Source organism: Pantherophis guttatus, chromosome 5 (assembly GCF_059756535.1).
Source record: "Pantherophis guttatus breed Tessera chromosome 5, ASM5975653v1, whole genome shotgun sequence".
NCBI classification, from domain to species: Eukaryota; Metazoa; Chordata; class Lepidosauria; order Squamata; family Colubridae; genus Pantherophis; species Pantherophis guttatus.
The window spans coordinates 79476389-79499612 of record NC_142067.1 but is presented as its reverse complement, the minus strand read 5'-3'; the positions used below and the strand labels follow the sequence as shown (position 1 = coordinate 79499612).

The 23224-nt window shown below is 39.1% G+C and overlaps 1 protein-coding gene across 18 annotated transcripts in view; it reads right to left on the bottom strand.

Moving 5' to 3' along the window:
• Positions 1–1043: 1043 nt before the first annotated feature.
• BCLAF3 (BCLAF1 and THRAP3 family member 3) overlaps positions 1044–23224 on the bottom strand; it is a 57648-nt gene continuing 35467 nt past the window's right edge. For 5 of the 18 annotated variants that reach the window (XM_087895237.1, XM_087895241.1, XM_034434055.3 and 2 more), the window contains 4 exons: positions 22470–22584; positions 13300–13392; positions 11282–11431; positions 1044–1439 (listed from right to left, as the gene is read on the bottom strand). In XM_087895237.1, coding sequence (XP_087751363.1) covers positions 11282–11431; positions 13300–13392; positions 22470–22584 — 358 coding nt within the window. In that variant the 3' untranslated portion in view covers positions 1044–1439. Of the gene's footprint in view, positions 1440–8417; positions 8699–11281; positions 11432–13299; positions 13393–20846; positions 21874–22469; positions 22585–23224 lie in introns of those variants that run through there. The other 13 variants (XM_034434063.3, XM_034434046.3, XM_034434080.3 and 10 more) reach the window with 7 other exon arrangements.

The window sequence follows — 23224 nt, the reverse complement described above, 5'->3', positions numbered from 1 at the left end:
TGTCTTATATGGGAAACAGGAACTTGAGAGAAGAGTTGTCTGATCCTTGGTTATTCCAATACCGTATAAGTGTCTTACCTATCTCCATTGTGTGGGAGAAATTACTTTATTTCAGGTGATTATCATCAATAGAATAGGGATAGTCATTAGTAAATAGATATGACTTGGGAAGTCTTCCTCCAGCATAGGTTGGTGGCCCCATTTCATTGAAGCTCTGGAGATAACTCACCGTCTTTTACCACATGGTTATACATCTGGGACACAATATCAGAATGGAAGGCCACTGTATGCCTCACCAGTTGCTCTATGGTGAACTGGAGACTGGAAGGAGACTTCAAGGTCATCCACACAAGTGCTACAAAGACACTGGAGGAAACCCTATGCCACTGTGACATCCAGCCAAGAGAAATAGAAACTGCAGCTGCTGACAGAACCCACTAGCAAATACTGTGCTGCAAAGCCTATGCCAGTTTTGAGGAGAGATTCTTCCAAAAACTGGTAGAAAATTATGAGTGGAATCCTAGAATAACACCCACAATTTTAACAATGGACTTCTGGTGCTCCCATTGTGCTACACTCTGTGCTTCCAGAATGGGACTGCAAAGCAATCTCTGTGTTCATAGATGAACAGCATAACAATGTCTTCTTTTAAGAAGGACTATCTATACTAGATTATACTGTATAACACATTCTATAGAATCACCCTTGAAAATGACCTAGAAAATACAAATACATTAAATATGGCAATCAGAATGATAACAGGTGAAAATTGCCATTATAATGTAATACCTATACTATAACAATAGTAGTTATTGGTGGGTTTTCTACAGTAGTTCAATCTGGAATGCTGGTTTTGATATATAAAACCTTATAGGACTTGGCACCAGGATACCTTAGGGACTATCTCTTCCACATGGAATCTGCTTGTCCTGTACATGTAGATAGTGAGAGGATGCTTAAAGGTCCCATCATCATAACAGCTCAGAAGTACATGAACCCAAAGATCTTAGGAAAGGCACAATATGGTTTAGTATATCACAGGCTGTAAATAATTGTTTTGTTTATTATATAAGCAATAAACTTTAAACATATAAACTTTATGTATAACAATTCCTAGCAATAAAACCATGCTTAGAGGAAAAATGATAATAAATAAAGATTTCCTTCAGGTGGGATTTTTTCCTCAGACTTCTCTTTACGAGGAAGAAAATGACAATCCTACAATGTTCAATTGAAAGCTATTTTTGAAAAACATTATTAAAACTGTAGAAAAGACCTGCAACATTATACTACTAAAAATAAAATTATCTTTATAAAGAAAAGTTAAAGTATTAGATATATTTTTCCATTTCAATTCTTGATAGCATTATTTAATACAAAGTTACTTCTATAATTAATCTTGTTATCTACTTCAGTACTGTAGTTCAGATGTCCAGTTCCTGTGAAAGGAATAAAAAATAAATTAAATATATACAAAAGTTTCTAATTTGTTAGCAAAAAGTATTAATCTGCTGCTTCATATTTTTATTTGTTTAACTTTTCTAAAGCTAATTTTGAATTTCCAAATTTTACCAGTGCTACTACATTTAATAATCCTCATAAACTTCACCCAAAAGAACTCTAAAGGGATTGGAACAACCTGCTGTTGCATCAAGTATCTTCAAAATCCTATATAATTGCTAGGTTTCTGGAGTTTGCTATTAGCAATATTTTATTTCTGTAAATTAACTAATTTTAAAATGCAATTTTATTGATACTTAAAGTGGTTCTGATAATAAAACACTGTGAATGCTAACCATAGGAAAACACTAAGAACCTAAGGTGAAACTCGAAAAATTAGAATATTGTGCAAAAGTTCATTTATTTCAGTAATGCAACTTAAAAGGAATCTTCGGAGAGGGGCGGCATATAAATTGAATTAATTAAATTAAATTAAATTAAATACGAGATAGACTCATTACATGCAAAGCTAGATATTTCAAACCTTGATTTGTCATACTTTTGATGATTATGACTTACAGCTCATGAAAACCCCAAATTCACAATCTCAGAAAATTAGAATATTGTGAAAGGTTCCATATTCTAGGCTCAAAGTGTCCCACTCTAATCAGCCAATTAAGCCATAACATCTGCAAAGGGTTCCTGAGCCTTTAAATGGTCTCTAAGTCTGTTTCAGTAGGAATCACAATCATGGGAAAGACTGCTGACCTGACAGTTGTGCAGAAAACCATCATTGACACCCTCCATAAGAAAGCCTCAAAAGGTAATTGCAAAAGAAGTTGGATGTTCCCAAAGTGCTGTATCAAAGCACATCAATAGAAAGTTACGTGGAAGGGAAAAGTGTGGAAGAAAAAGGTCCACAAGCAGCAGGGATGACCACAGCCTGGAGAGGATTATCAGGAAAAGGCCATTCAAAAGTGTTGGGGACTTTCACAAGGAGTGGACTGAGGCGGGAATCAGTGCACCAAGAGCCACCACACACAGACGGATCCTGGACATGGGCTTCAAAAGTCATATTCCTTTTGTCAAGCCGCTCCTGAACAACAAACAACGTCAGAAGCATCTTACCTGGGCTAAAGAAAAAAAGAACTGGTCTGTTGCTCAGTGGTTCAAAAGTCCTCTTTTCTGATGAGAGCAACTTTTGCATCTCATTTGGAAACCAAGGACCCAGAGTCTGGAGGAAGAATGGAGAGGCACACACTGCAAGATGCTTGAAGTCCAGTGTGAAGTTTCCACAGTCTGTGTTGATTTGGGGAGCCATGTCATCTGCTGGTGTTGGTCCACTGAGCTTCATTAAGTCCAGGAGATTTTGGAGCACTTCATGCTTCCTTCCGCAGACGAGCTTTATGGGGATGCTGACTTCATTTTCCAGCAGGACTTGGCACCTGCCCACACTGCCAAAAGTACCAAAACCTGGTTCAATGACCATGGGATTACTGTGCTTGATTGGCCAGCAAACTCGCCTGACCTGAACCCCATAGAAAATCTATGGGGCATTGCCAAGAGAAAGATGAGAGACATGAGACCGAACAATGCAGAAGAGCTGAAGGCCGCTACTGAAGCATCCTGGTCTTCCATAACACCTCAGCAGTGCCACAGGCTGATAGCATCCATGCCATGCCGCATTGAGGCAGTAATTGATACAAAAGGGGTCTAAACCAAGTACTGAGTACATATGCATGCTTATACTTTTCAGAGGTCCGATATTGTTCTATGTACAATCCTTGTTTTATTGATTTCATGTAATATTCTAATTTTCTGAGATTGTGAATTTGGGGTTTTCATGAGCTGTAAACCATAATCATCAAAATTATGACAAATCAAGGCTTGAACTATCTTGCTTTGCATGTAATGAGTCTATCTCATATATTAGTTTCACCTTTTAAGTTGCATTACTGAAATAAATGAACTTTTGCACGATATTCTAATTTTTCGAGTTTCACCTATATTTAGAAACATTCACTCAACCTAAATAGTTCTACTTTTACAAATATAACTATGCTGTAAAATGCTGTCAACTAAATATATTGCCCTCAGATGGGCAATCAATGATCACCACAGGTAGTCATGTAAGTTGGGTCAGTGTCCAATTTTCATAACAGAGGCTATGTATAAAAACCTTTTCTGCATCTGATTCTGCCTCTAGAAAACAATTCTGCACTAACAGCATTAACCCTTTCTGGAAACAAAGACAATTTCAAGTACTTCATACTAGCTTAGTTACGTAGGATTACATTGGAAAGAATATGTTTTGTTTAGGCAGATTCACATTGGGTAGGTTCATAGATTAAGTTATAATGTTGTTTGTTGAGTAGTTCTGGTGTAGTGTAATGGATAAAACTCAGTCATTGGCTTATATATAGAATTTAAAGCTTAATATTGAATGTGAACCAAGCCATTCTTCCCAACTGCATTTACCACATGAGGATTTAATCATGTTTGTTGTATAAATTATTGTGGTTTGGGTTCTACGTAATGCTAAGCTTTAATGACTTCATTCATTATCTGTTGCCAAAATCAGCCCAATTACATTATAAGCTTAGTACCATGTGTGAACCCAAGATGGCTTTTTTTCTAGTCAGGAAAAAGGAAGAAAAGGACTATCACTTTGCCTAACTTTAAAAAAATCTCAATTAACGATTCTTTGTTTCTTTCCAAGGCTGAGAAGAGAGAAAAAATATACTGTATTTTTCAGAGTATAAGACGCTCCGGAGTGTAAGATGCACATTAGTTTTTGGGGAGAAAAACAAGAAAAAAAAATCTGCCTCTGTCTACCAGCATCCATTGGCATTCATCTGGATAGCGTCCTTGCAGCAAACAGCCAACAGCCTGGTTATTGCAGCCTGATTTAGCACAAACAGCTGATTGGCAGTTGAATCAGCCTCCTGGAACACCGCCAATCAGTTGTTCTTGGCTGCAGGGATCGCCAGAGCCCATCACTGCCTCCATGCATCACGTTTTTGTCTTCTGCACATGGCGTTTTTGGCCTTCACACATTCTGTTTTAGATCTGTTCCAGGCTGTGGGGATTGCCACAGCACATCACCGCTGATTGCCACCTCTGCGCTTCGCATTTTTGGCCTCCGTGCGTTGCATTTTTGGCCAGTTCCAGGTGGCGGGGATCGCAGCCGCTCCCCGCCTGGAACCAGCTGAAAGTGTGACGCATGGAGGCCAAAAAAGGGGTGCGCAGAGGCCAAAAACTAGATGCACGGAGGCGGCAATGTGCTGTGGCGATCCCCGCAGCCTGAAATGGGTCTAAAACATGATGCATTGAGGCAGAAAATGGCCATAGGGTGCGTCCCGGTGGGTGAGCGGGGCTTCGGCAACATTTGGTGTATAAGACGCACAGCAATTTTCACCCACTTTTGGGGGGGGGAAGTGCGTCTTATACTCTGAAAAGTACAATAACTCATCTAGCTGTGCCATATTTTAACTGATATACTTATTTGTTTATTAATTTGTACATTTAATTTGCAGTCCACACTTTAAACTGAAAGAATCTCAGTTTTGTTTATAGATCAATAAAACAATTAGTATGCTTTTAAGTTTATATTTTAAAGACGGCAAAAGAATAATATAGAATTTGAAAAATATTCAGGTTACTGTAAGTATTTTATTTTTTTTTGCTCTACTATTATCAATTCAAGTGTCTGTTGGAAGGCTATTAGAAAGGTAATGTTTGATGGAACTGACTTTAATAAACTTTTTTTTCACTGCTTCCTTGTTGCTAAAACAAAATGAAAAGAAGAAAAGGAGAAAACTCAGCAGAACCATAATTTACTGAAAGCTATCCAGAGTTATATTTTCTTCCCTTAGAATTAAAGCCTTTAGCTTTAAAATCTAAGGAAGGAATAACAGCAGTGTAATGCTTTAAAAGGAAAAGAAGAGTTGGTCAGACAAATACAAAGTAAAATACATAAGAAGTAATTTCAAGCAGCACTGTGAATAGAGATGCAAAGGAGACAAAACAAAGTGGTACATTGTTTTCTGATTGCAAGGCTGTTTGAAGTAGAAATAAACACATCAGGTAGCCCCAATGATGTTTCTCACACTGATTCTCAAGAGATGACCATATAGCTGTGATCTCTTCATCAAAAGAGGTAAGTATACTTTTCCTGGCTGATTCAAATTTTTATTATTTTCGCTTTCTATATTCAGAAACAAATAATCAGGAATCATGAAATAAAGCATAGATTGAAGATGGAGTTTCCCCCCCTCTCTCACATAATTTACCTTGCGAGATTATAGCAACAGCACTTAAACTTATATACTGCTTCACAGTACTTTACAGCCCTCTCAAAGCGGTTTACAGCATATTGTCCCCATTTTTACAGATTTCGAAAGGATGGAAGCTGAGTCAACCTTGAGCCAGTGAGACCAGAACTGCCAAACTGCTGGCAACCAGTGATCAGCAGAAGTAGCCTGCAGTACTATATTCTAACCACTGCGCCACCGCGGCTCTTAAGATTATCATGATTTAGGAGAATCCGGAAGCGGCGCGGCGGTACTGGCTGGGAAAAATGTCAGGCTCCGACGAGCTCGGCAAAATCCAGCCAGACGAACCGTCACCGGGGGGGTCTTCGGACCGAAGCTGTCCTGTAGGGACAGCGAAGAAAGAGAGGCAGCTCGGTGTCTAAAGAGGGACAGGCAAGTCCCTTGGATAGCCCGAGAAACTCTCTCCGAGCCAGTGATGGGGGGCAGCGATCAGAGTGAATTGCCATGAAGCTGGAGCCTCTGGAGCAAGCAATGTGCAGGAGGGAAAATTTGGACAGAGTGCTGGTGTTGGGTGAATGATCGGCTAACCCACAGACAATAAAAAGAAAATTCTAAACATTTTCAACTACTAAACAATTACTAAAATTATCCTAGCGTGGAAATTGTGGCTAAATAGCGGTGGGGGGAGATGGCGGATGGAAAGAGAAAGTGAGAATGACAAGAGCACCATAGAAGAACCCGAATAAAGAATTAAAAGTGATTGACAAATGGAAATGTAAATCTGGAACTTGGATTCAATTTGGATTGGATTATAAACTGATTGGTGATATATAAAACTGAAAGAAGATGCGAAAACTGAATTTTTTCTCTTTTATGACTAGGTAAACACGGATGTGGATTACAAATAAAATGGCGATTTGTTAATTAGACAAGTGGAACTGTGGATTATAGAGACATATCTGCAGAAGGAAGAGCATGACATGGAATTGTTTTACTTTTAAAACCTTTAACTTTAAAAAAAAGATAACTGGCAAGAACTAAGGAGGATACGTTTTGCCTACAAGAGGACAGACTTTGATGATTATAAAAAAAGGACCTTAATGCAATTTAAAATTGGAATAACTCAACCCAGAAAGAATAAAATGGAACAGGAACTTAATGAACTGATAAAGACGATGTGTTTGGAAATAAAAGAAATGATTATAAATTTGCATGGAAAATCGAAATCTGAGGAGGCAAAGACAGAACTAGAATGCACTGAAGATGACTAACGAGAAACAAGAAAGAGAGATGGATAATGAAGAAGACAAAGACAAAGAGACTGACTATGGAAAATTAAATAATTGTAATATTAAATAAGGACAAAAAGAAAAGAAAGGAAAAGAGGGTGGAACAGGGAAAATACAAAAAACTTAAATGATTACACTGAGATTAACAGTGGAAAGATAAGAAAGGGAAAAGAGATGGAAAATAATAAGAAATAAATGACAAAATAAAAGATTTCATGATTTTAAAATACAAAATAAGCATACTAGGATTAACAATGAAGAGACACAAAAAAGGAAAGAGAAAGGAGATACAATGGGAAATATAGGGCAGAATAGGAGAGTGCAGAACTTTAAAATACAGAAGAAAGGAAGAAAAAGAGAAAACAAAAGGAAAAGAAGGAAAAGAGGGTGGAGGAGAAGGAAAAATATTTAAAATATAAATGATTACACTGGGAATTACAGTGGAAATATAAGAAAGAGGGAAAAGAGATGGAAAATAATGGGAAATAAAGGGCAAAGGTTTCACGATTTTAAGATACAAAATATTAATAATGAAAAGATACGAAAAAGGAAAAGAAAAGTAGAAACAAAGGGAAAATTATAATAAATGTCACATGCTCAATAATATTGGAGGTTTACAGAATAAGTTTTAACAATATGAATTATTATTATTATTATTATTATTATTATTATTATTATTATTATTATTATTATTATTATTATTATATTTCTATACCGCCTTTCTCCCGTAGGACTCAAGGCGGTGTACAGTCAAGAAAAATATAGACACACAAACATCATAAAATTGCTAATTAAAATTATTACTTAGTTTGGTCAATCAAATAAAACCCAGAATTAGATAACATTTAAAAAATAATTCACATGTTCGTATGTTTAGCCCCGCCTGTTGGAACATCAGGGTCTTGAGGGCACAGCGGTAAGCACGGAGATCAAGGATATTCCGTATCTCCGGGGGCAGTTCATTCCAAAGGGTTGGAGCCCCCACAGAGAAGGCCCTCCCCCTGGGAGTCGCCAGTCGACATAATTTGACTGACGGTACCCTGAGTAGTACCTCCCTGTGAGAACGAACCGGTCGGTGGGAGGCTATTGGTGGCAAAAGACGGTCTCGTAGGTACCCAGGTCCTAAGCCATGGAGCGCTTTAAAGGTGATAACTAACACCTTGAATCGGACCCGGAAGACCACCGGGAGCCAGTGCAGCTCGCGTAGGAGAGGTGTTACATGGGTGTAACGAGCTGCGCCCATAATCACCCGCGCGGCTACGTTCTGGACCAGTTGGAGCCTCCGGGTGCTTTTCAAGGGGAGCCCCATGTAGAGAGCATTACAGTAGTTCATACGGGAGGTAACTAGGGCATGAGTGACCGTGCGCAAGGCGTCCCGATCCAGAAAGGGACGCAACTGGCGGATCAGACGAACCTGATAAAAGGCACCCCTGGCCACGGCCGTCAAATGATCTTCTAAAGATAACCATGAATCCAGGAGGACACCCAAGTTGCGGGCCCTCTCTGTGGGGAGCAAGATCTCATCCCCTATTGTCAGTGATGGTACTAGCTGACTATACCGGGACGCCGGAAGCCACAGCCACTCGGTCTTGGAGGGGTTGAGTCTGAGCTTGTTTCTCCCCATCCAGATCCGAATAAATCAGTTGAGGGAAATGTAATATTTGGAATATTCCAAACTATATATTTGAAACATAACTAAAAAGAGAAAAGAAGACAAATTAATATTTTAAGAACTAATTGGATTGGGTAAAATGAGAAAGGATTAAGATGTGCTTTATAAATATATATTTGAATACGTGGAAATATATTGTTAAAATGTTTTGAGAAATATATTTAATGATTGAAATTGAATGTAAAACTGAAGGAAATTGAAATGATAAAAATGATTTAAATGTTATACTTGCAAGAAGTAAAGTAGAAAAAATATATTGGTAAAAGTAAAAAAAACAAGAGATTAGAAAAGTGTTTGAGTAAAGATTTGAAGGAAAAAAGAGAATAAGATGAAATATATTGTTAATAATTAAAAAGACAAGGGATCGGGGTTGCCTGGACTCCACAATGGAAAACATTAAATTGAAAATGAATACAGCAATAGAGAGAGATTAAGGAATTGGAGGGGAGCAGGAAGGAGAGAAAGGGATGGAAGAATAAGGAGGAAGGAAGGGAAGGAGAAGCAGAGTAAGAGAGAAGGTAAGACAGGGGGGAAGAGAGGAGGAGAAGGAGAAGGGAAGGGAAGGGGAAGTAGAGAAGGTGGGGAAAGAAAGTTGGAAGGAGAAGAGAGAGGCTAGGTTTGAGGAGAAAGATTGCTGTACAATAAAAAAAGAAGATGAAGTGGAAGAAAGGCAGCTCTGAACAAATAAATATAAATATATTAGGAAAAAGAATTAATTGTTAAAGAAGAAAAGAGAATAAATATGTACAACTAGCAAAGTTAGAATTTAGGGATAAATGAAGAAGGTATTTATATATGCAAGTATAGAAATACTGAGGTATATTCAAAAAAAAAGAAAGGGGGGGAAGACGATATTGACAAAAATTGTAATTGAGTAAAATGTATTTGAATTTGACTAACTGTATAAGATAAGAAACGACCAACACTCTGTTCAAAAAAAAAAAAAAAAAAAAAAAGAAAGATGTGGGTGAAGGTGGGAGAAGAGAAAAGAAAAAAAACCAATAAAACTTGTTTAAAAAAAAAAAGATTATGATTCATGAGATTATCATGAAACCAAACTACTACTCTGACAGAGAGAATATAAATATAATAAATGAATACTCGTATGGTATGTACCATGTTTCTGGTCTTATTTTCTTTTGTGCTGAAAATAAGCACTAGGGCTTATTTTCGGGGATGTTATATTCTTTTCACCTACAGGAGTGGAAGTGCTGCTATCGCCATCCCCGCCCTCTGTCTACTTGCCTGCAGCTGCAATGGTTCAAGCACTCAGCACAACCCGGCCTCTGCCTGCTGCTCCTGGGACTCTGGAGTTCGAGTCTTGCTCAGGCTGTTACTACAAGGCAGAAGGCCATGTGGTGCGTCAGGAGCAAGACGTGCAACTCAATGTTACCTGCAGTGGCCTCCCAGTGCAATGCTCTGCGGCAGTTCAAGAACAAACCTCCACCTTCCTTATGCAGGATTGCAAGGCTGGAGGTCTCTGCAGCTTCCGCTAATTAACCCTCGTCCTGGCAGGGCTGGCTTGGCAGCCAGGGAAGATGGGGTTTTAGGGCACAAAGGAAGAAGGAGAGATCTCCCCCTCCCTCCATCGCTCCAACGACCACTGGTGAAGCGGCCCGGGCAGGCCGGCGGCAGGGGAGGCACCCCAGAGGTTGTAGATCTGATCCGAGTTGCCCCACACCAGGCAGGAGCAGCCCAGCAGGCCGGCCAAGAGCAGTGCAGTCAGGAGAGCAGAGACCCTGCGAAGCCAGCAGCAGCAGGTGCAGCAGGCCCAGCAGCCGGGCAGAGGCACAGGGGAGAGACGATTCTGATGCACTGCATGGCCTTCTGCCTCGAACGGTAGCAGCAGCCTGAGCAAGACCCAAACTCCAGGCCTGGCACAGTGCAAACCGTGGTTGCCGCCTGTTCCAGAGCCACAAGGTGAGCTGCGGAAGAAAGGGGCCCTCAGCTACAAGGTTGCCTGGTGCCACAGGCAATGCCAGCGCTGGCTAGAGTGTGCCGGAAACATCTACAGGAGCCTGGAGAGACAGAATGAGAGGCAGCTCCAGGCCCTCACTGACTCAGCCGATCTGCAGGGCTGTGATTAAGGGGCAAAGCCTCCATGAGGTGACTGGGGAAGGGAAGGAGTCGTCATGCTCAGCGCCACCTCAGGGATCGCTCCCCTTGTTTGTGAGGGGACATGTGATTGGGCTGCCTCCTGTATTGGCCATGTCCACCCACTTCAGTAGAGCTTATTTTTGGGGTAGGGATTATATTAGGCACACCCTTAAAAATCAGGGTAGGGTTTATTTTCTGGGTAGGTATTATTTTCAGGGAAACACAGAATTTATAAATCATACTTGCATTAAAAATGTATAAGTAATTGTTACAATAAAAAAAGCCTTTCAATTTCTATCTTTGACATTTATCAGGATAATGACAACTGTTTTATTACAATTTTTGTAGAATTTGCCATGATTTGATTGCAGTGATAGTATAATTGTCATCTATACAGTCATTTGTATTTAGACTTCATTTTGTTGTCCATTTGTGGAATTCTTGTCATTAACCATAATAATATTTTTCTTGACAACCATTCAAATTTTCACCCAAAATAATTCATTTACCTACTGTTTCCGCAAAAGTTCTTCTCTGATTTTATAAGTAGTAACTCCTCTTGCACCAGCATAACGTAACCGCTGGTATTTAGCCTGTATATACAAGCCCTTTTGTACTAAATTTGATCTGAAGTGAGGGCGCCCATCAATAAAACTGTACTGTTGAGAAAAAAAATCATTTAATAGTTTTTAGAATCTTACCTGAGTAATGCTTAATAGACGAATCAAGTATTGTAAGTATAATTTGTATTTGCGTATACATGTATGTGTGCACGCGTGCTCACACACACACACACACACACACACACACACACACACACACACACACACTACGGTTTTAAAGAAAAATGTTAGGCTTCTGCCCATATTCTAGTAAAAGGAACAAAATGTTTTTAAAAAATTATCCCCAAACCCCATTAGCTAGAATATCATCCAGAAACATTATTCAAGAAAACATCAGCAGGGGAGATAACGTTCCCTTTTATGTGTGGCACAACACACATAAAAAACGGGGTTTTGAATGAGTGCCTACAGCCTCCCTACCCCATTAACAATTATCATGTGCTAACTTTTTATGAAACTTTGTGTCTTATAATTTGAAATCATGATACACAAAATAATGTTCAGAAGTATAATACTGCCATTAATTTTCAAGAATATGTAGGAATAACTGGTCTTATTACTGATTATTTAGGAAATCTAGTATAATTATGATAATTATAGATGATTTAGCTGAACTAGGTTGGTCATCCTCAACATCCTAATGTTTTCCAAATATTATCATGTGCTAACTTTTTAAATTTTTGCTTCTTCTTGGTTTATCTACTGCCCCTTTAGTTCCATCAATCCAACTTTATATTCCCAAATTTAAACGGTTTAGATATTATTGGCGAACATTAAATACAACCTAAAAATAAAATTTACAACACATCAGAACACGTTATTAAATATCATTAAAAATTGAGAAAATATTGCTATGTCACACATATATTTAGAGACAATGTTTCATAGACACTAGTGCACATACAAAGGTCTCCTTGTAACCACTTCCTCTCTCTGGACTTTCGTTTTTCCAACTCAACAATAGAAGAAACAGGCTTCCTTTTCCGAGGTTAAGGAAAGTCCCAGAATCATCCCTCAAGATCCTCCAATAATAACAACAGCCAGCAAGCAGTTTTAGAAGACCGGCTTCCAGAATAATTGGTAAGCAGAAGCTGGGAAGCGGGGTCGAAATCACATCATTGTTGGATAAAACAGCTGTTTTGGAATTTACTTTTGAAATGGACAATAAACTGTGCTCTTCATTTGTTAAACGATTTATGAGACTATTATCCAAGTTAAAAAAGGTCTCTTTAGTTACAGCTTATCACCCCTTTTTGAAGCTCTGAATGTTTAGTAATTCTTTATTACTAAATGACAAGGAAGAGGATTGCTAGAGGCAGCCAAAATAAGGAAGCGTGGAGTACTTTTTCTCATGAAATATAAAGATAAAAGTTGTGGTATTAATCTACTACTTCTAAAATAATGTGTAGCCCTGTATTGTTTTCTTGTGGGTGGTTGAAATTTGCTGATTTTTATGGAATCTGATTGGCTAGGAAGAGGAATAAACAAACAAACAAACAAACAGATGTCTTTCATCACTAGAGGGAGCTACGAGGATGCTTAATTCTGAGTTGGAGTCTGTTATTAAGGACATTTTTATGTCACTTAATGATTCCGTCAATGTTTCAGTTTTGAATTTTAAAAAGTTGTTTCAAATTTAATTAGATATCTACTTTCCTATTGTGAATAGAAACAGGACATATTTATTTTTTAAACGAAGTACTTCTATAACAGGAATATTTTCCTAGGATCATAGCACTTTTTTTACTGGAGTAAACTAATTTTTTAAGAAAATATAGTTCATTCAGTTATTCTAGTTGTAATGACCTTCTATTGTCTGTGTGGTAATATTCAACGGTAACTATATTGTAAAGAGAAAGGTACTTCTACTGATCCAGTAGAATTCCGTAAAATTAAAATTATACCTTGATGGGTCTTTGAACTGTTTCAGGATTTTCAATTTGTCTTTTAAATCGGTTGGTTGCAATATCAGCATGTGAATTTTCAGTATAATGGCTCTATATTAAAAGAAAATTGCAATGATTGATTGAATATTTACGTTTTTCAAATTATAAGCTCTGCAAATCCGACATAAATAATGCTTATTTTTCCTCCTTAACAAAAGCAATAAAAGGAAAAAAAGTCAGGGTGCGTTTCCTCATCTTCAATAGTTTAACATACAGAGAGAGAGGGGGGGAGGGAGGGAGGGAGAGATAGACGTGGCTGAATAGTGTAGTGGCTACACTATTTGTAGCCTTTGATGTGGGAGACCAAGGTTCAAATCTCGACTGTTACCTACTTTACCAATAGGGGTCCTTAGGCAAAGACCCCCTAACACTCATTGTCTATACCTCAAATATGAGTGACATGAACTAGGAGAGTCATGCCAGCTCAGATGAGGCCCTGAAGTTAACAAGGTCTCTGTCAGATCTTGGGGAACCAGAACAATCTGACGACAAATGGGCTACTGGAAGAAACAATTGATAGACTTACACAAGAGAATCTGGAATTGATGGAATGCTATTACAACAGTAGACCTAATGAGAGGGGATATTTGATGACAGAAAATCTGCATCCACTCTAACTGAGAAACAGCTAGTTACTCAACATTTCAACACAGCAAAGAGGAAACTGCTCTCACAACTTGAGATAAATCAACTATACATTAGATGAACTACACATTACATTCCAGACCCCAAAAGACCCAGAAGAACAACTGGATGTGCAGCCACACCTGAAACTGGAACATCACTGCCACCGCCTCCATTACAGAGCACGGTAGGTGATATGAGGTATAAGATCATTGATAAACTAGCTACAATCAACCCTCAAGGTGAATTATCAGGGGAGAAGTTATCATCAGATAGTATGCTAGAAGATTCCAAAAGAGCCCTCACAAAATCCCTACTACTGCCATAACTCAAACCAATGAACTGCTGCAGATTACAGCAGCTGCAATCTCAGAGACGTTTGGCTACACAATCAGAAGAACAGCAGTATATCCTCACCCCCACCGGCCGAAAATGAGGTTAGAGGTTAATATCAAGACAACTTGTAGAGAGGTTAGTCAGTTAGTGGAATTATAGAAAGGTGTAAAACTTAGGGATATTTATAGTCCACCCAAATACAGACTAAGCCCAGGGGTGAAATTCAAAATTTTTCCCTACCGGTTCTGTGGGCGTGGTTTGGTGGTCATGTGACTGGGTGGAGGGACGTGACCAACTCAATGTCACTCCCACTTAGTCACATGGCTCCCCCCAGCCACACCTGCCCAGGTTTTGTGGCTCCCGGTGTTTTCTGTGGGAAATGGGTCATGTGACTGGGTGGGCAAAACCAACTTGATTGGTCTCGCCCTTAGGAAATTTCTTCTTAGTCCAACTCACAATAAAATAGCACTGTTCCAATATTTAGAATAGAATAGAATAATAAAGTTGGAAACGACCTTGGAAGTCTTCTAGTCCAACCCCCTGCTTAGGCAGGAAACCCAAACCACTTCAGACAAATGATTATCCAATCTCTTCTTAAAAATTTCCAGTGTTGGAGCATTCTGGAGGCAAATTGTTCCACTGATTAACTGTTCTGTCAGGAAATTTGAGGGGCTCCTACAAAAATGAGGGAATCAATCTCTTTTCCAAAACACCAAAAGGCACAAGAAACAATGGATGGAAACTAACCAAAGAGAGAAGCAACCTAGGACTAAGGAGAAATTTCCTAAGGGTGAGAGCAATCAACCAATGGAATAGCTTGCCTTCAGAAGTTGTGGGTGCTCCACCACTAGAGGCTTTCAAAAAGAGTGAGGGAAGTACACCCCAGGACGACAGTGCCAGAAACAATGCAGGAAACTTAAAATAACCATTCCCATTTATGTCCACAAGAAAAAAATTGGTTACCAAATTATGTCAACTGGTGCCAATTTTTTTGAGATATCTATAATAATACATTTACTCACATCCTTATTGGCTCACATCCTTATTTACACATGTAAATTAGGTTTGAGATCATGTATTTTCATAATAGAGATGTCTATTGCTGGTCGATGACTGTAATAAAGTTTTATTCTATTCTATTCTAGCCATTCCCATTTTTAAAAAAAGTAAACCCCAAAGCAAAAGCAGCAACTGAGAGGGAAACTAAGAGCAGCTGCTCAGGCTAATTGAAAGCCTGGGCATGCTGCCAAATGCCATTAACCCTTCCAACTCTATATTCTATGTTCTGTGTGTTCTAAATTGGGTGCTTCACAGCAGAAGCAATATAGCTGGCTGGACCACACATGCATTAAATTCATGGCCTGTATGATCAAGTTGCATCATTGTCCCCTCCTGTATCTTTTCCCCCAGGAAGAAACAAGAAGTAGCCAACATTGTAGCAGCTATAAAAGGTCTTGGGAAACTCCAGGGAGTATCAACTGATCACAGAAGTGTTACTTAATACTCTTTATAGTGAAAAAGTTTGTAAACTTGTCCTTCTTCCTGAAGGGAAGAAGTTAATCCCATCTCTAGATGGATAATTGATGGGTTTCCCTGCCCTAATCCTGTCAGTTTCTGCTGTTTATTGACTTGATTCAGCATGTATCGGCTGCATTCCAACTGCAACTGTTAAGTGAGCTATTAACTGAAGGGAGAGAGAGAGAGAGAAAAAAAACCTGTTCTCCGAACTGCCTAAGCAATTTTAACGGTTCGGGCGAACCAGTGAGAACCAGCTGAATTTCACCTGTGACTGAGCCATCTGGCTTGATAGGCATCACTATGAGTGTCTCCCACTTGGCATAGTTGACGGGTTCCAAGACTCCTTGGGCAATCAGCTTATCTAATTGTTCGTCTACCTTGGAATGTAGAGCAAATGGGCCCCTGCGTGGCTTCATGCGTATAGGTGTGACCTGAGGGTCCAGGTTGAAAGATATGGGCGTTCCGGTATATTTGCCCAGGTCTCCATTGAAAACATCAGCGAACTCCTGAATCAGGGTCTCAACATTGGAGCTACTGATAGAGTTGATACCAATAACTCCCAGGCCCAAAGAGGAAAACCAGTTCAGCCCCAACAGGCTTGGTAGGGCACCGTCTTCTATAATCAGTCACAGGTGGCCTACAAAGTTTTAAAATGAGACTTGAAAGGTTCTGCTTCTGATGACCGGAATGCTGTTGCCTTGATAGTCTCAGAGATGAAGGCGTTGATGTCTCAGTTGGCTTTTGGAGAGTCTCAGAACTAACTTCTTAATTGTGCTCCACGAGATGATGGTCATGGAGAACCCGGTATCTACTTCCATCCGACAAGAGGCACCCTCGATTAGGACGGTTACATTAATTTTTTTTAAATATGTGAGGTTGGCCTGTCCAATGAAAGGTTCTGCCCAACAGGTGCCTTTGAAGATAGCGTAACACTCTTCCCCGTTTCTGTGGTTTCTGTTGTGCCCTTCGGTTGTAGGGTAGGCTGGCAGGTTGGCTGGCAAGACAGACTTTAGCTAAATGTTCTTTTCTGTCACACCGTTGACAAATAGCATTTTTGAGCTTGCATGGTGCTCTTGGGTGGTTGCCGCCACAACCCATGAAGGATATTTCTCCTTTCATTGGCTGTGCCTTGTCTCCTTGATGATTTTAAACGGTAGACGTCATCATCATCAGTTGGCTCTTCCTGATCTAGATCATCATGGTGAATGGTAACTGTTTTTCGTGAGGATGGCGGACTATTTGATTTTTGTATTTCCTCCGTTGCTCCGCTGGAGCGAGGAGAGCTCTGGCTATCTCAAAAATGTCCGGGCCACAGTAGCTAAGGAACAATGCCCTCTTCCGATTGTCAGAAATGCCGGTGAAATCATTGGCTTCAAGGAAGCACTCGAATCGCACTATATACAAGTCCCATGTCTCCAAGGCTGGGCTGAATGGGAAGAACAGCATTAGTGCAGCCATTTCTAGAAGACCGATGCGAGCCAGGCAATCTGAAGCCAATCTGTTGATGGTCAATAAATGGTGCTGCAGCGAACTATAGATCGTCTCCGACATTCAGCTCTTTGAGGGGACGGTGATCAGCTCTTTTTGGTCTTAATTCTCATTCAATCCCACCTTCGTCGCCAGTGTTAGATTTTGGGTTTGAATGGAAGAGACGCAGAGTGATCTTCAGTTAGGCTCTTTATTCAGTATAGTAAAACAACCAGCAAAACTTCTGGCTGACCGCGCTCCTTTTATAAGGAGCTGTCAGCCAGGCAACCAATCAATTTAAAGCAATTCTCCCACTTAAACAGCGGACCTGAGTGAAGACTTCAGCTCTTGGTTTCAGTAATTAATTACAATACGTAACACACCCAGCCCAGACATAATCCAGACCTAATGGTTAAGAAACTAACAGCAGTGGATGAATGTTTAGCAGCACGGATGAACCAGCTGCTAGCAGCAGGCTCCCAGCCAGAGTGACTAACTGAGGGAAGGATAGTGCTGATCATGAAAGACCCCCATAAGAGAACAGCACCAGCCACTATCAGCCAATAACCTGCCTCCCTACAACATGGAAAGTCCTATCAGGCATTATAGTCATTGAGCTACAGGACCAAATGAGCCAATTTATCAGCACAGCTCAGAAAGGCATTGGAAACAACACCAGAAGCTCAAAACACCAATTGCTCAAGATAGAGCAGTTGTCCAAGAGTCAAGGTCTAGACCATGGGTGTCCAATCTTTTGGCTTGTCTGGGCGCCATTCAGTGAAAAGGAATTGTCTTGGGCCACATATAAAATATGTAATACAGTTTTATAATATAAAATCATATGCTGAAAGTTTATGATCTTGTGTCCAGGGCCACATGCAACCAGTGGTAATGGGTTGGACATTCCTGGTCAAGACCAATCAGTCCAATCTGATACAACCTGAATTGACTACTGGAAAACTTGCAACTCATTGCCCACACACATACAAATCTGTGAATGCCTCGCACTATGCAAAGGCAACAGGATACTAAGGACCTTCCTCAAGAACTCAATTTAACTATAGAAAACAACATTGGGATTCAACTCAAGACAGCTCATACAAGGGGTCACCAAATGCTGCATATACCATATATATCACTGAGAGATTCTAGGGCAGTGGTGGTTAATCTTTTCGGCACCGGAGAAATGGCAACAGCTATGGGGAAGAAATTGTAAATTAACAATGGCAACAGCTTATAAAGAAAACCTGTATAAGCTGTTTTATAGATGGCATATGCCACCAGAAAGATTAGCTAAGATGTTTAAAGATAAATCAGACAAATGTTGGAAATGTCACCATTTGCCGGGATCATATTATCATATGTGGTGGTCGTGCAAAGAAGCAAAGTACTATTGGGTTAAAATACAGACATGGTTAGAGGGAATGCTGCAGCAACATATAGAGTTAAGACCAGAGATATTTCTATTGGGGATATTACCAGAGAAATATGGTAAAGAAGATACATATTTGATTATTTATATAATAACAGTGGCCAGAATTGTATTTGCACAGAATTGGAAAGCAGATAAAATCCCGTTGGAAGGAGAAATTATAAAGAAAATTTTAGAATGTGCAGAAATGAACAAACTAACACTGAGAATAAAAGATAAAGAGGAGTCGATGTATTTCAAGACATGGGGAAAAATTTATGATTGGTTAGAAAAGAAATATGAATAAAGGTATGGAGATAAAAAAATGAAAAAGAGAAAAAAATAATTCGAAAAATAGAAACCCAGACTAGGAAAAGGGAAAAGGGGGAAGGGGGGGAGGAAAAAAGTGAGATTATTATAAAAGTGTACACAAATGATGAAACAGATGTAATTACTAAACAAATAAGAAACTGAAATGAAGATGGATGCAAATAGATAATCGGGGCTGTTCAAATACCATTCTAGATTGAATTGAAAAGGGAAACAACAAGAGAAAGGGAAAGGAGTAGAGGAAGGAAGAAGAGAGGAAAGGAGAGGAAGATAGAAGAGAGGGAAAAGGAGAGGAAGAAAAGGAAGGGGAAAGAGGAGTAGGAGAGAGGGTTAGAAAGGGAGGAAGAAGAGAGGAGTGGGGAAAGGGAAGGGGAAGTAGGAAAGAGAAGGAGACAAAGAACGAAGAAAGTAGGAAGAGATGGAGGAAGAGAAGGGGAGGAGAAGAGAAAAGGTTGTGGTAAAATAAAGGAGGGTAAATGGTAAAAGAGCAGCCCCAAACAACTAAAAATGAAAGTTAAAAGATAAGATGAATGGAAAATGATGGATAAAAGATTGTACACTCAAATATGCTTATGAGAAAAATAAAAAACTTTTTGGAAAAAAAACCCCTTTTTGGCACCAAGTGCTGGAACTGGAGCGCATGCACACGCACACACCGGAGTGCTGGAACCCGAAGAGAGCAGCTAGCTGGTATGCATGTACGCGGCGGCCAGCTACACTTCTGGGTTCCATCGTGCACATGTGTGATGGCCAGCTGGTCTGGCACGCATGCGCACTGGTCAGTTGCTCTCTTCCGGGTTCAAGCATGTGCATGCATGCCGGCCAGCTGGTCTTCATGCAAAGATCAGCTGGCCGGCGCGCATGCATGAGACGAAAACCGAAAGACAGCAGGTGGTGACGGCGTGTGTGCCCACAGAGAGGGGTCTGCATGCCATAGATTCGCCATCATGGTTCTAGGATATGGCTACCCTGAACCCCTCTCCCCCCTCCTCCATCTATCTGTGCAATCTCTTAATTTGGGCTTATCTCACAGAAAGCTCTGTGTTGCCAAAATTCTGATTAATTAATTCTCCAGGTGTACATTTCATCACAGTTTCTCAGTCACATGGGAGCCATGAGGAAGAGGCAAGTAAAACAGCAACATCCAAATACTACCGAAGGACAATACAGGTCCTGAAGAGTCAGCTCAATGCTATTAACATTTATACCCTGCCAATCATCATATACCCTGCCAGTATAGTGAGCTGGTTAAAGAAGGACATGGAAGCTGCTGATGTGAAGAGTTGGAAGCTCTTCACAATTTATGGCATTTCCATTCCAAGTCCAACACCTAGAGACTGTACGCCAGCTGAAAGAGGGCACACATGGCCTAATGAGTGTCAAAGCCACTGTCCTGGATAAAACACAGAGCATCCAGGAGTAGAATTTCAACAAGGTCGCAAGATAGGTGTTGAGAAAAAAAGACGCACATTAACTGCCAAAGATTTGAGACGAATCAAATGTGAAGCTACCAGGAATCCATTATCTTCCAGCGCTGGCATATTCCAGAACTGCAACCTACCTGGAGTGCCCAGAAATACAAAATGTTCACTGCTCAGAGATATGGCCCAGGTAAGTAAGGCTGAAACCCAACCACTACACATAACAGGAAGACTGGGCCAAGAAATATCTGAAGAGAGATTTTTCAAAGGTTTTATGGACTGATGAGATGATGTGACTCTTGACGGACCAGATGGATGGACCCATGGCTGGATCAGTAATAGGCACCGAGCTCCACTTCAGCTCAGATGCCAGCAAGGTGAAGGTGGGGTACTGGTATGGGCTGGTATTATTAAAATATGAGCTAATTGGACGTTTTTGGGTTGAAGATGTACTCAAAATCAACTCCCAAACCTACTGCCAGTTTTTAGAAGACACTTTGTTCAAGCAGTGGTACAGGAAAAAGTCAGCGTCTTTCAAGAAGACCACGATTTTTATGTAGGACAATGCCCCATCATATGCATTAAAGTACTCCACTGCATGGTTAGCCAATAAAATTAAAGATGAAAGGATAATGACATGGCCCCCTTCCTCACCTGACTTAAATTCTATTGAGAACTTGTGGGCCCTTTTTAAACGGGAGATTCATGGTGAAGGAAAAGAATGCACCTCTCTGAATAGACGATCTGTTGATTGTCAACAGATCAATAAACTGACAGACTCCATAGTCTGGTAGGCTTATGACTGTTATTGAAAAGAAGAGTGGCTATATTGGTCACTGAATTTTTTTTTAAATGTCAGAAATGTTTATTCTTATATATTGAATTATTTGTGTATTATTCACTTTAACAGATGCAAATAAATGAGATGGGCAAATTTTCATTTTTCATTTAGTTGCATAATTCTGCACACTAATAATTGCCCAATAATTGTGCACACATATTCTCCCAAGAAAGCCAAAAACTTTTATTTTCTTAAAATATTCAGGTTTGAGGTTTATTAATATTTTGGATTTACCAAGCGCACTATAGTTATTCAATAATAAAATTAATCCTCCAAAATACAACCTGCCTAATAATTGTGCACACAGTATATGTCTACAGATTCTTCAGCTACAAATGATATTATGCTTTTCTGCCTTATTAAGTTCAGTTTGAAATTAAAAATAAAATCTATAGTCTAACCCAATTTACTCTAACAACTCTACTTAGGGTGTGAATTATTTCAAAAAGTGACACACAATTTGAAGTGTTTTTTATTTTGTTTTTTTGCAGAAGATATGCAATGAACCTAAATCTGTATTTTCTGTATAAAATCTTGTCAAGTACATATTTTTTTACCTATTTTTCAGCTGTTCACACATTATTCTAGAAAAAAAAAAAGGAAAAAACACTCAATACTCTTTCTCGGCTTATGATATAATGTGCATGTAATTTAACAGATTAACAGAATTGGAAGGGACCTTATAGGTCATCTAGTCCAACCCCCCGCTCAAGCAGGAGGCCCTACACCATTTCTGACAAGTGGCAGTCCAATCTTTTCTTGAAAGCCTCAAGTAATGAAACTCCCACAACTTCTGAAGGCAAGCTGTTCCATTAGTTAATTGTTCTCACTATCAGAAAGTTCCTCCTCATTTCTAGGTTGAATCTCTCCTTGGTCAGTTTCTATCCATTATTCCTTGTCATTATAAGGTATCTTAAACACCTGCAATTTTTTCCAAAATCTCTAAAGCTGAAAAAAGAGTCTTTGCATCTTGCTTTAAATAAAGATAAGCCGTCATTAAATGATAAACAAGAAAAAATATTTAATTGTATTTATAATCTGCCCCAAGATTATAGGAATCTCGGCAGTGTATAATAGCAAACAAAGCCACAACAAAAACATCACAATGAAAACTCTGTCAAAATAAATGGAATTGTGAAAGCATTGTACACAACATTGTACAATATTCCTAATAACTTACCATGTATGGTTTCTTAATAAATTTTCTGAAAGGCTGACTTGGGAATCTTGGTGATTTCTGGTATTTGTATGCTTGAGTACTCCGAAGTTTTACAAAGCTATTATTTTGTGCATGCCTAAACAACAAAATATTTCAGTGTTTATCAATTTAAATAAATTCATTTAAATTGGCCCAGTAATATACAATTTAAATCAAACATAATTTATGAAAACTGATAAATTCAACAGTCATCTGATATGTCTAACAAACATGCTAATCATAAAGTATTCTTGCTTGTGCAATATTTTATATGTTGAGAATAAGTACATTACTATGTGCAGATTATCAAGCACCGTTAAGTATTTGCGCAAAGAACTACCCTAATATTTATTCTCTTCTGAAATTTCAGTTTACAGAGTTCAATGTAACACTCTAAAATAATCTGTTTTAGAAGATTAGTATTTTATAATTATTCTATATCTATTAAATTATTATTGCATACTGAGACATCATAGTACATCTTTATCTATTTGAAATTAATCCAATCATTTTAGACCAATTCAGACAAATCCATTTAGACCAAAACTGTTCATGATCAAGTCTGAACCAAACATTCCATAAATACAATCTGAGATGTTAGTGATTCAAAGATACACTATAGTTATTCAAATATAACATAAACGCCAAAACTCCTGCCAAAATGTCAAAATAAACAAGAAATAGTTTTGGATGATCTTCCAATTTGGAAAGGAACTGAAATAGGGAAGCAGCCACCA